This window comes from Pelodiscus sinensis, chromosome Z (genome assembly GCF_052426305.1).
Source record: "Pelodiscus sinensis isolate ZL-2025 chromosome Z, ASM5242630v1, whole genome shotgun sequence".
Taxonomy (NCBI): Eukaryota; Metazoa; Chordata; order Testudines; family Trionychidae; genus Pelodiscus; species Pelodiscus sinensis.
In genome coordinates, this window is record NC_143085.1 from 27158493 (window position 1) to 27172659 (window position 14167).

A 14167-nucleotide genomic window follows, 5' to 3' on the forward strand; every position below is an offset into this window, starting at 1 on the left:
CACACCTGAGAAAAGGATTCTTCCCTCTCCAACCAGGCATGCCACTTTGTTGGCATCCAGGGCCTTCTGCTGTCTAGGAAAGAATCTCCATGGCCCAAGCACTGAGTAGGACATGTGTAAATGACCCTATCTGCCGAACTCCACTGCAAACCCCAGCACACAAGTCCTGCTAGGAGCACTGGAGATAAGTTTTTTTTTAAATGTAGCCAGGAAAAGGCAGGGGTTGCTTTAATTTATTTCAAGGGCCACAGCAGTTCTTATGCTGGCCCTTCAGTAGGACTCTTACCAAATAAGCAGAGTAATTTTTCCACATCTCTCATTTTCCCTGCCTCAAACTGCTACAGCTTAAGAGTTTACAATGAAGATCTTAGTTTATATACAACTTTGATGATCTCCTCTACTTGTATCAATCATCATCTTGTTTGTCATTAAGGTGCAAGCCTAACAAATGATGGGGAAAATAACCAGACTCCTCACTGGAGGCACCATAGGTTAGCTGTTACTGCCACAAGTTAATACAGGAGCTCTCAAAACACAGACAGGCTAGCCAACCAAAAATTCCTTTGATACCTGCACAGTACTGCAGATATTCTCTCTGTTATGGTCCCAAAATGGTGGGAAAAACACCAGCAGAGAGCAATTTAAACCTTCAACAGCATATGCATGACTGTTGAAAACACAAAGTATCATGGTTTAGTACAACATTAAGTACAAGTAGTCCAGTATGCCGTACCAGCAAGCTATTTATAACCAGTATGGCATACTGGCAGCCATCCTGCTGGGGGCAGCAGCAGGGAAAGGAGCAGAAATCTGCATCATTCACAGTCCTGTCCTCTGGCAAGGCTGCTATTACCATAGACAAAGGGAGGACAGAGACCTCAGCTATGTGGAATGACAGGGGCTGAGGCTTCTGCTCCTATCCCTGCTGCAGTTCCCAGGAAAGCCCAGACTGAAGTCTCAGCATGGCAGAAGTAGTCAAAGGGCCTTCCCTCTCCTACCCTGGTAATATGAGATGGATGTGGGGAGGCCTTCGGCTGGAGGGGAGGGTGGGGGGGGCAGTGAGGAGTCACATGGGTCATGTGAGAGTAATGTGAGGAGATCATGTGCCTTCCTCTCCTCTTTACCCCCCTGTACTAATATAAAATGGATTTTACATGTATCCCCATTTTAGGCTTCCCCCCTCCCCCTTTAAAAGGAGTTACTAAACTGCACTACGTTGTTTACACTAGTACCAAGGACTGTTACACTCCAAGAAGTCACAGAACAGCCACTCCATTTTCTTCTCATACTAATAATATAAAAGGAATCACTAATATAGAACATAGGCATTTCAACAATGGGTAAGAAAAGTGGGCCAGATGGCCACTCTCACATCTCTGACAGTGACCCCAAAGGGAGATGCAAACAGGAAAAGTGTCCCAGTGCACTTATGAAGTTCCCAAATGAAGCTGAGAGTCAGAGATTGGCTCATGCCTCAAACCATGAAGGTTCATAGCCTTCTAGAGATTCCCTCTCCCACCCTCCAGAAATGCACAGATTCTTGCCACTCCACCAAGATGAACAGGTAAAATTAACTGTCACTTCCATGTGCTGGATCCCCACATGATCAGGAGTGGAGAGCATTTTTTGAAGATCAAACTGAGGATGTCATTATTGTAATAAACTTTTTGTAGAGTCCAAAAAAATCCTACAATCCATTTTGGTTGCTAATTAGCAGGAACATTTAATACATGTCCAATTGCATTTTATTAATACACCTGATTCTCAAATTGGGTTTTAAAAAAAAGGAAGAACTATGTAGCACTTTAAAGACTAACGAGATGGTTTAACAGGTGATGAGCTTTCATCACCATCTTGTTAGTCTTTAAAGTGCTACATAGTTCTTCCTTTTGTTTTAGGAAGATCAGACTAACACTGCTACCTCTCTATTACTATTCAAGTTGAGAACTGCTATTCTTACAGAGAGCACCACTAGAAATAGGTAGGATTGTATCGATAGTACTGTGGAAAGTACCTCCCTCTTTATAAACAGTGTTATACACATGTCTTAAGCCCCACTTGCCGTTGTATAGTACATAATAATGTCGTTGCTGGTCATGTTGCCATGAAGAATATGCTCCTTCAGATGCTGAATTAGTGTGCCCTGAAAAATACAAGTGAAGAGAAAAATATATGAAATTATATTTATGTAAATATAAAGCAAAGAACTGGTGGTAAAATATATTTTTCAGTATTCTAATGCTGTACAGCCCTCACCAGGAAATATTTTAGGGTTACAATCAGTTACTGAATTGTATCCCTTTCAAAGCAAAAAACCAAACAGGCAACAACTCCCACACTTGTCCATATCATCACAGATAGCATTCTTCACCTCCCCCCTTCATTAACTTTCCAACCTCCATCAGAATTTCAGCAGTGTCTACACTCAAACTACAACAGAGGGAGCAGGTAGTTTCCAACAGGACTGCAGCATCCCTCTATAGCCAGCAACCAGAATAGCGCAGCCCATAAGGATGTGTTTACACAGGGAAATGAACCAAAAGAACTGAAGGTTGACACTTTCTAGTCCAGAACTCTCAGGTCCAGAAACCTCAGTCATCCAGAATTATTTCAGTTAGCCAGATGTCCACTTATCATGGGTGTGGCCAAGTTCCCCAGGGTCCCAAAAAGTTTGTGTATAGCCACCGGTCCTAAGTGTTCTGTCCTGTTATTTAGCTCTAATTTACTCCTAAATGACCTCTAACAGCCCAATAAGCAGTGGAAATGTTGGCAATGCTGCTGGACAATATTGTCCTTCCATGGTCCAGAAAATTCTCTCCTCAGGAATCAGTCAGGTGTCGAAGGTGCTGGACTGGAGAGGTTCAACCTGTACTGCAATACATTTCTACATCTATATCTGTTTATATACCACTGTAGTGCTGCAGGTCCATTTCCCCAAGTGAACAAGTCCTTTGACAAGGTTTCATGCTCATAGTACTCCCAGATGACTGGAAAGAGACAGACACAAAGATGTTCTTGACTTAAGTGTCAAAGCACAAAGCATTCTCATCTCATACGAGGCCATAACAGCTCAAAATGTCCCAAAATTTAACTCTTTGGAGATTACAGACAGAACTGCATAGACTAACTAAGCATTTGTACAGCTGGCATGGTGGAAAATTCCCCTGCTCTAACTAGTGCTGGCAAATGACAATACACTGAACTATGCTATTACTCACTTATTTCATTTGCTGGAAATGTAGGTAGAGTACTTTTTGGATCATCATTCAAGAGTGACTTTCCAGGATCAATGAATTTATAAACTGCTTTCTTGTGTCACTTTACTACAGTGACACATTAACGTGGTTGATTTAAATACAGAAGCTATGCTTTGCATTTTTGCAAGTGCTCGTGGTTGTGCTATTAAGAACTTCATATAAATCAAGCAAAATATGTATGTTGAAAGAAAATCCATTATAGATAAAAATGTAAAACAAAGAAACAAACGTACAATGGCACATGCTTTTGCAGATGGAAAGGAAAATATTCAAAATCCAATTTTCCCTTAGCATCTCAGACATCCATGTCTGGATTTTACCTGCTAATGTTCCTGTGCACAGACATGTCATGATGCTGCCATCTAGCTATGGACTATTTACTTACATTCTGAAAGTTGAATTCAGAGCTTTACCATATCACAACCAGTAATTTAGATGCAATCTTGCACAAACATTTATGTTTAAGTTTATTGGGACAGCGCACAGTGCAGGCTTAGGTATTCACAAGAAACAGGATTTTTAATGGGAGCCTTACCGTTGCAGTACTGTAGAAGTATTGAGACTATACACCCATTGGATAAAATTCAGTTGAATGTTTTGTTGCCCTTATTATTGCCAATTTATAGTTTAAAATTTTCATTGTGATTCCCAGGCTCTGAAATAATAAAAATGAATCCACCCACAAACTATAACCACTATTATAGAAAAAATGGAACATAAACCAAGGCAGATTGGTAGAAGACTGCGGAACTCTTAAAAAAAATATCTGTCTCGGCTTCTAGCTGAAGAGCCCAATTCTCCTTGTGTGTGAAACCAGTGCAAGGGAAATTAGCATTCTGGACTATGTTTCTAGGATTTAGAAATTATTTTAAAAAACTAAATATCTAATAAATTATCCAGTAAAACGAAAATCCTAAAACATTTCTCTTAAAGCTGTTAACACACTAGATCTTTGCTTCCAAAACAAAAACTTTATATTTACATACATACTTACCTCTGCCAGCAATATAAATGAATTTTAAATCATTTCAAATGTCTGGCTTCCATTATATTAATTATGGCTATAATTTAAATATACCCCACAACAGCTACACAGGAAAAAAAACATGAGCTCAGCACATTGCTTAGCACATGAGCTTAGCACATACAATAGAGCAGGGGGTCCCAACCTGGCGTCCGCATACCCTCAGGGGGTACGAGAAGCTTGTCAAGGGGGTATGGGGAATATTTGGTAAATAACTAGATTATCCTAATTGAAATATTCCAAAAGTAGTAGCGTTAGTGAAAAAAGTTGTGGATTCTAGAATCTAGAATTTCTTTCCTTTCATATTGAATAGGGGGTACGGGAAGATTTACTAAAAGCCAAGAGGATATGGGGACCAAAAAAGGTTGGGAACCCCTGCAATAGAGTAAATTTAGTTAAAGAAAATCATTTCCTATAAAGATTGGGTATATAGTCAAGTTGTATTAAGTCCATGGCAATCAGCATTATTTCATACACTTTTGCTGTCATTTCATCTCATGTATTTTTGACTACTGTACACTTCAGCTATATCAGCACTACTGTGGGGTTCCAGCCAAGCCGGGAGGATGAGGGAGATGAAGGAGGAGGAGGAATTGGGGCAAGCTAAGCAACTCTGTAAATTAGTGGTCTCCAATCTTTTTATGCCCAAGATCACTTTTTAAATGTCAGAACAAGCCAAGATCTACCGCCCCATCCTTCCCTCAAGACACCATCCCTTCCTTGAAGCCCTGCCCTCTCTGTTCTCCTCCTCTCCATCACTTGCCATCCCCAGCCCTTATACACTCTCAGGGTATGGCTACACTACTGCTTCCCCCCTTCTTTCCCCAAGTCTTCTGTAGGAAGAGGTTTTTCCAACATTTGGCCTGTCTAGACTGGGCCAAATGTCAGAAAAACCCCTTCTTTCAGAAGCCCCCTTATTTCTCGTGGAACGAGGAATACAGGGGTTGTTAAAAAGAGCATGTTTGCTCTTCTGCTAAGCAAGGTGGTAGAACGAATGCATCCCTGGACACAGAAGTGTTTTTCTGGGATACTCCTGATGTCCCAGAAAAACTCTTGTAGTCTACTCGTACCCTCACTGGGTTGAGACAGGATGTATGGGCTCTGGGGTGGGAATGAGGGTGAGAGGTGCAAGCTCTGGGCGGGAATTTGGATGCAGGAGGATGTGGAGAAGGGGACGCTGGTTGGGAGAAGGGGCTCCAAGCTGGGGAGTTTTGGAGTCAGGTGAAGGGTTGGGGTGCTGAACAAGCCACAGGCTTGCGGATGTGAGGGTGTAGGAGTTTGGGTTGGGATGTGAGGGGGACTCAGGGCAGGGAGCTTGTGAGTATGATGGTCTCAGGACACAGATTTGTGATAGTGCAGGAGTGTTATGGCAGAAGACTGAGGATGTGGAGCTGCAGGAGTTTGGGGGATAAGAGGGGCTCAGGACAGGGGGTTCCAGTGTATGAAGGACCCTAGATCTGAGTCGGGGGGAAGGGGTGCAGGAGTGTTATGATGCTGCGGCCAGATAGGGGCTTGGCCTCAACTGGGGTTTGTTGGCCAGGCTTCATTTTGAAATAAAATATTATGTCAAACACAAAAAGTTTCAGCATTGTCTTTATTTATGAGGAGGGGAACCTGTTTTGAGTCAGGGGTCACTGATCCACAGAAAAAAGTTAGTTGGAGCCACACAAGAAAGATGGAATTAAAACAAACAAAAACAAAAAACAAAAACCCCACCCTCCTACAAAATCCCCCGCACCTCACTAATGTGGCCCCCAACTGTGCTGGTGGGAGCAGGGGACAGGGGACTGGGGCAGGGTGCTAGTGGGTGCTGGAGTGGGGACAGGGTGCCAGTGGGGGCAGGGGACAGGCTGTCAGTGGATGCTGGGGCAGGTAACAGGGAGTGCTCGGCACACACCTCCTCCCAGGACTCCTATCCCCCTCCACTCCTCACGCCTCTCTCCCCCCACAGGGGAAGGATGTCCCAGCATGCACCTCCTCGGGAGGCTCCTACCTCACCCTTCTCAGCAAGTCCCCGGCACAGACCTGGGTGCTGGTACCGCGCCAGCTGTCTGGGGAAGGGGGAGCAGACAGAGCACTTCCTGAAACCCCAGAAGTGGCACGCATCTGTGGGACTTCCATCCACCCCACAGGAAGCCGGCGCTACCTCCATTATCGCTGGAGGTAGGTAGTGTGGTTTTTTGGGGGCGGTGGGAAATGGGAGGGCCCCGAACCCCTCGCGATCAACTGATCGAGCCCTAACAATTGGCCAGTCAGTCAATCACGATCAACAGGTTGGTGACCACGTCTGTAAATAATATAGAGATTAAAAGAACCTTAAAGAGGGAAAATTCCTTTCAAATCTATCCATCTGGTCAATAGGGTTACCAGGTGTTCGGTTTTGAACCGGACAATCCAGTATTTGAGTTTCTGTTTGGGGAAACAAATTGAGAAAGGACAAATGAGAAAATATAAATGTCCGGTATTTTCTAAATAAGATGTAATGTCGATTATGATATAATGTCAAGTGTGTCTGGTTTTTTTGTTGAAACCATCGGGCAACCCTACTGGTCAACTGTATTTGTCATGACCCATTGGCACTTCTTCTGCTCATTAACCTGTTTTCACACGTGCTTATTGTAACAGTCTGAACTCTCAGCAGCTACCAACAGTTGCTCAACTTGTCACAAAAATATTTATTTCATTCTCTCACAAACATGCGATGTGCCTCCAAAATTACTTTGTCCTGTGCACAATGAGGTTTCTGCAGATCCCCCAGCTTAGGAGTGAGCAAAAGGGCCTCCACTGGCCAGATCCAGCCCATCAAGTGGGTTGATCCAGCCCGCCAAGGCCCTGCCACTACCCCGCCCCAGGCAAATTAGGGCATGGGGGTGGGGATCACATCAGGTCTCCTCCCGCCCTGCAAGCAGCGCATGGCACTTTGAAGTGCTACATACTCCTCACAGAGCAGGGGTAGGGTGGGAGAAGGCTTCATGTGCTGCCGTACCCCCGGGCCAATCAGGGCCTGGGGGCAGGGGAGTGCGTAAAGCCTCTTCCCGCCCTGCCAGGGGCATGGGTACCTAGTGGGTGGGTGGGGGAGGTGTGCCCCTGCCCCCAGACCAATTATGGTCTGGGGATGGGGAAGCCCAGAAGCATTCTGGCCCCACCTTTTCCCAATTAGGACCCTTCCCTTGCAGGCCAGCCCAGGGCCACTTCAAAAATATTTGAACTGGCCCCCAGCAAAAAATTATTGCCTATCCCTATCCCAGGTACTTGCAAACAATGAACATTTGGGGCAAAGGCAGGCCCAACGGATTCACCTCTCTACAAACCCTCCAGTCCTTCCCATCAAGGGGAAATGGGGGGAGGGGGGGAGAGGAAGTGTACAGGGACACTTAGGGACAGATCCAAAGCTTTCTGAAGTCAAAAGATACAGCCTTCATAAGGTTGCCTGGGCTATATAGGCCATCTGCACTACATACACAGTCATGCCACCTTCTTCCTAGAGTTTCAAAAAGTAAAAAAAAAAAGGACATGGGGCAAACAAGAGTGGTTTACTCTTAACCAGATGTGCTCTCATTCACATTGTAGTGTTTGACTATAATCATGTGTCACTTGACATGCTCAGTAACTGATTTTCAAACAATTCTCACTTTCCTAAATCAACACTCAGCAAAAGGCAGAAAATTTAACCTTGGCAAGGACTAGAACCATGCCAGATTTCAAGTCTTGAATATCTGACTTTTTGTGATAGCCGGATGTAGGCAAGTTTAGTTGGAATGATTGTTATATATATATATATTATGTAGGAAGAATATTTTCACTGACCAAATTCGAACATGGCTAGTGGGCTCTTGCTCAAACTCTAATCAAACTTAACTGATAGAGATTAAACATAGGAACATTTCAGCATTAATGAAATATTAGCAAGAATGGGTGGTTTTGGCTGAAAATCCCTTGCAATCTTCACTTCAGTAGACACTCCACAAAGCAAAGTTCCCAAAGCAAAACATACTCTAAGGAGGAAACTTGTGACTCTTTTATAAAAAAAAAAAAAAATCTTAAAACAAAAAACAAAACAAAAAACTAAAATAGGCTGGTTTAACTACATCACTCAGGAGGAGTCTGACAAGTCCCCAACCTAACCCCAATACGAAACAGAACTAGATCAGCAGACTCATTCAGCTATAGGGCTTGTCTACATTTAAAACACTAAGTGAATTTACTAATAGCAATTGAGCTTTGGATTGACAGCACAGGAGGCTGAAATCTTCTAACAACAAAAGCCCAGCAGTGGAACCACAAACTTCCCCATGTCATCTCTGAAAAGGAGACTCATGACTGACCAGTGATCTGAAGAAATGGGCTGTGTCCATGAAAGCTCATGATACCACCTACATGTTTTGTTAGTCTATAAAGTGCTACCAGACCGTTTGCTTGCAGTCTTTAAGGCTCATTCAGTATTTCATCTCTACTAACAAGAGTATCCATTGTGTGATGGATATTTGTCCACTAGGAAGTGCATCAAGGCTTTTTGTGAACAACCAAAACAAGCCCTAGAAAGTAAGACTTCTGGTCCCTATTGACTTTTTCAACTTTCGACTACTAACCTAAAGTTGAAAGATTGTGTACAGTCAGTTATCAAAATCCACTTAGTTGCAAAGGTTGGCTATCAGTATCTTAAATTATCATATGCACTTGAAAAAAGGGGAATGGAGCTCAGAGGTTTAGAGACAGACATTGTGAGACTGCAGCCCCAAAAGGGAAAACCTACCCCTGCTGAATGAACCATGCATTTTGGTGCTCCTGTTGTGCCAGATGAATACATGATGAAGAGAGGATGACTAAAGGGAAGCTGTTCCAACTCCAGCTGTGGGGCCTGCTCTCCTTTCCCAGTAGCAAGGAAATCCTCTAGAAAAACACTGTGCAAGGAAAAGAGGGAAGAGCAACTACTTAACTACTTTTAACTTTAAAAACAAAAATTAAATGCTACTCAACCACAGACAACTGAGATCATTTTCAAAGCCACCAGCACTCTTACAATACTATAATAGGTCTATAGCCCTATTTTTATTCTTTTTTGCTGTTCAGACCTTTGTTTAAATTTCTTAGCTTGTTTTTTTTCCCCCAAATAAAAGAGTCAACAAATTGTTTAAGAATAAAATATTATCTCGATGTCCTAACATGCCTACAAATCTATACATATAAACAGCAGATCGCCTTGAAAGCCCTATAGCAGTAGAGGTAGCAGATCAGTGCTTGTACAGACCCTATCTATGCAGTAAATCATCATACAGAAAGCCCAGGTGGCAATCTACAGTGCACAAACTTGCAATACAGTTAACCATTCTGTGCAGCTTCTGCTACAGGCATACTGGAAGTCCCAGAGTACAAGTTAGCCAACTATACTAAGCCATGCACTATGAACTCTCTGTATTGTAGCTAAGTCCAGGTGAAACATTACTGGGCATCAAGCTGATGCATTGTAAAATAACACACTGTGCAGCAAGGCAGGAACTCACCATGTATACGGGCCTTAAGATACACAGGCCTAAGAAAGATCTTTGGTGTATGGCTTGGAACAAGGATGAAGCCCTCAAGGGAAATATTAAACATAATTTGTAATATGGGTTCACTGTGGAGTGAAGACAGAATGGCTGCACTACCAACTAGTACATTATTATGAAAATCAGAAGGGAGCTATGCTGTACCCAGCTCCCTTGAATCAGCTGTGAACATATCTTTGGCTTCTACTATCAATTTCAATGAAATTGTTCTGGAGTGACAAAGAATCTAGCCTTTTTCACATAGTTTGTAATGTTAGCAATTTCAAAAAGATACCTGGGCAGCCTATCCCTGAACAGTAAATAAACAAATGACCCCTTTGTGTGAGCAAGAACAATTTAAATGGCAATTCTTTAGTATGCTTTCCTCTCCCCATTATACCAGCTTTCATTTATATAAAAAGTGTTAATAAGCTATTACACAGAGCAAACATTTTCTTTAGATGATTTATAAAAGCAAAACAGTGATAATTATTGAGTTTGACTTAAAGTTTCTTGGCACTTTTCATGTTCAAGTTGATCTGTAGTATCCAGCAATCAAGATGTCAAGAAGTCAACAGCAATGAAAATAAAATTCAGGTCTAACAAGGATAGCTTGCTGCTTTGTATAAAGCTAAATAAAGTGGGTAGTATTTTACTGGATGCTCCTATTTATAGCAATTACTAAGACACCGTGAAATATGACTGAGAAGAAGATATTGCAAATGTATGTGAGGAAAGAATGAGAGGGATACAGCAGTTATAAATATAGCAGACAAGCTGAAAACAGATACATTTTATAAGCAAACTAATTCCATCTCTTTATGGAGCGATTTCTTGCTGTGTCAATACTAACTGGGGGGAAAAAAGTGCTGTAATGAAAGAAAGCAAATCAGTTGCTCATTTAGCTTCATTCTTATCAGCACTGCTTATATTAGCCAACTCCCACTAGAAAATGTACTGTAGTAGTTTTACAAGTCTGACAAAAGCCCTCTCTGCATCAGCTCCCATCCATTCTTCTATCACAAGTCTGTGAAAAAAATCTGCTGAATGGACAGTTTATAAAATAAGGGTTTAAAAACAAAACATTCTCTTTTAAAGTACTACATACAGCATTCTCAAGCAGGGCTTGAAACCTAAACATGCTATCACTATACTACAGCATGCAACACAAAGTGAAATTAACAAAAAAGTTTAAAAACATAATTGTCTAATTGAACTTCCAAGTTAACAGCATGAGCCTAAAGCCCAGAAATAAGAATTATTCCAATAAAGTCAATGGGCTAAACTCTCTGGATTTACAAATGCATTAGGAACAAAATACAATTTGTCCTGCATTCTGACGTACCAAAGTGTAAGAAAGAAAAACTCTGGTTTCAGAAAACTGCTTGCAAATGTGCTAAATATAGAAAATAGGGGTGTAACTGAGTAGTCGACTATTCGCATTTCCCCCCTTCTTCCCACTGCCTTAAAAGCCAGTTCCCCATCTCCCACCTCTGCACTGCTGCCGGTAATCAGAGGCAGCAGCGGGGAGGGGAGAGGCTGCCATGAAGCAGCCTCTGCCCACAGCCAGGCAGCCCAGCCTAGTCCTGGTTCACACCGGGTTTGGGACCTACCCCCACTGCAATTCAAATATAGTAGGAGCCAGGCTGCCCGCCTGTCTTTCACTAAATTTAAACTGCAGAGCCACAGCAGAGGTAGGTCCTGGACTTGATGCAAAATGGGACTGAGTGCTTCTTCCCTTAGCAACTAATTATACAGTCAAAACTTCTATCAACTACACAATTAGCAAGTTACCCACCTCTTAATATCCTTAACAGACAATCAAGTGAAACAAGCTAAAATGAAAAGAAATTTAAAATCTAATCGATTAAGAAAATAACCTATAAAAATATGGTTTTACAGTATCTTGTCAACATTATCCCACAAATTTAAGACAAGAGCTGTGTGTGTTATATCCGGTGTCCATTCTCTTCTCCAGGAGATTTGTATTGCTGCATGCCTAAGGATCCATATACATAAAAGGAACCTGATCCTCACAGGTTATTCCCAGATGAGAATATAAAGCTTGTAACTAAGCTAACAATCAAATACTAAAATTTCCCAACATTCAGGAATGCACCGATGAGGAAAAAAAATCCACGGGGAATTCTGGATCTGTCCCATCTCTAGTTGATAGACAACAACATGTGCCCAAATCATGAATTGTCCCATTACCTGTTTGGTATTTTAGAAATATCTATTGTTTCTCTCGATGACACATATGGAATCACCACCACTTTTCTTAAGTCTGGAAGTCCTGGGGGGAGGAGGAGAAGAAAAAGAGAGGAAAAAGGAACAATTTTTTTCTATTTATTTGAAGTTACATAAATAAAAGGCCTCTTCGGTTTGGTTAGTTTGTGTAGTGTACATACTGAGTAATGGAAACAATTCAATCTTTTTGCAACTTCCATCTTTCTGTTAGGTCACAGAAACAGTACCAGCAATAAGAGTTTGAAACGTGGATGTAAATACAGTGTAATATCAACACAGGGAAGAACAGAACTGGTCCCCCAGACCAAGTTTTTCATTAGAAAAATCCACACAACACCAGTGAGTCACAGGTTTCATGACCTTACATGAGAGCCCAGTTTGGTCATATGAAAATATATAGCAATACCCAGATGTTATAGACTGCTGGTCATAAGGAGAGCTCAAAATACTTTAACAAAAATTCAGTATCATTATATCCATTCAGGCATGGCTGGGTGACGGCATGGGGGAGGGGAGACACATGACCCTCCCCCACCTCAGGGAAAGGCCAGGATAACACCCAGAACCAGCCTCTTCCCCTGCACCCCTCTCCCCTAAGCAACGAAGCCTGAGGAACTACAAGAGCCAGGAGTCCAGCACCAGCTATGGGGGCTCCAGCCCCCCACCCTGCACTCAGCAGCAGGGTAAGTGGAGCAACATGGCCCCCTTACACACACTGTTCCATTTCCTGCCAGAAAGTGAGAGAGAGGTCCTATCTCCACTCCAAGCAACACCACAGGAGAGCAGAGCAGAACAAACTGGGACTGCATTGCACTGCTTCCCCCACCACTGCAACAGGAGTCTTGCCACAGGCCCCCTTTAGCTCTGTAGTACACCAGAAGCTCTGGACCTGTAGCTGCTGGCTGGACCCTTGCCTCTCTTGCCCATGGCATTTAAGGGGCAAGTTCCCTTGTGCCTCCGCCTCAAAGCATCGCCCCCTACCCATTTTACAGATAGAAACCTGAGGCACAGAGAGGTGAAGTGATTTGCCCAAGGTCAACCAGCAGGGACTGCAGTAATACAGGTTTGAGTCCAGTGCTCTATTCACTAGCAAACACTGCTTCATCTGTTCAGCACAAGTATATGTTTTTCCTCACAAGTATTTAAGTGTTCCATGCTCTGTCTACTTGTTAGAGTAAAGAAACGCCCAAATCCCATGCGATTGAGTAAGGAACAAGTAGTGGGAGGAAGAAGTCAGATCAGCAATATGCTCTTTCCCTCCAACCCTACAGAAATATTCTCAACAAGAGAGAAGGATTCTTAGTTGCTGATTTTCCATTTAAAAAAATTAAAAAGTAGGATAAATAGTTTTGCCTAAATAAGATTTGATTTCCTCCTCATTTATAAACTGTTTTGAAGTGTCCCACATGTTCCATGTCCCAAGTGTTCCATGTGAGGTAATATGGTATGATGTTAAGTACCTTTTACTACATTATGCAGTTTTTCCATGTGATTATGCTCTTTGCCATTGTATATGACAGCTTCCACAGAGAAGATCAGCTTGGGCTGAATTTGGGAAAACCTGTCCAGCACACCCTGGGTAGAAAAGAAAAAGAACAAGCAATACAACCATCAACACTGCAAAGATGAAAAAGCCACTGGTTGATTGGTCCAAGCCATGTAAGAAAGAGAACAATTATGGCAGCACACAGGTATAATGTTAAGAGACCAAGCTACTTCAGTTTTCTCCATCTACCCCCAACATTTTAAAGGAACACATAGTATGCATGAGCCAATAATCCCAATGCATATCTCAAAAAGCACTACTGTGTCTTAGACTAATTATCCAGAATATAGCAACACTACTAGATATAGGACCAGATTTACAAAAGGTATTCAGGTGCCAACAATGCAACTAAGTGCAAATATGCCTAAGTGGATTAGGGACCTAATAATCATTGCTTATAAAGAAGCTAGATGCCTCGTGCTAGATATGCACCTATTTCCTTTACAAACAATGATCATTAGGTCCCTAATCCATTTAGGCATATTTGCATATTTGCACCCCAAAATGCAGGTATGCAAACTTTAATTGTGTTGGTGGGAGTTATATGAATGCATGGAAGGGGCAA

At 42.4% G+C, this 14167-nt stretch overlaps 1 protein-coding gene across 2 annotated transcripts in view; it reads right to left on the reverse strand.

The window, feature by feature from the left end:
• Positions 1–14167, reverse strand: part of AACS (acetoacetyl-CoA synthetase) — a 90998-nt gene that overhangs the window by 41657 nt on the left and 35174 nt on the right. For both annotated transcript variants that reach the window (XM_075898472.2, XM_075898473.2), the window contains exons 6-9: positions 13517–13631; positions 12021–12102; positions 9035–9182; positions 2063–2143 (exon numbers count right to left, since the gene is read on the reverse strand). In XM_075898472.2, coding sequence (XP_075754587.1) covers positions 2063–2143; positions 9035–9182; positions 12021–12102; positions 13517–13631 — 426 coding nt within the window. The remainder of the gene's footprint in view (positions 1–2062; positions 2144–9034; positions 9183–12020; positions 12103–13516; positions 13632–14167) is intronic.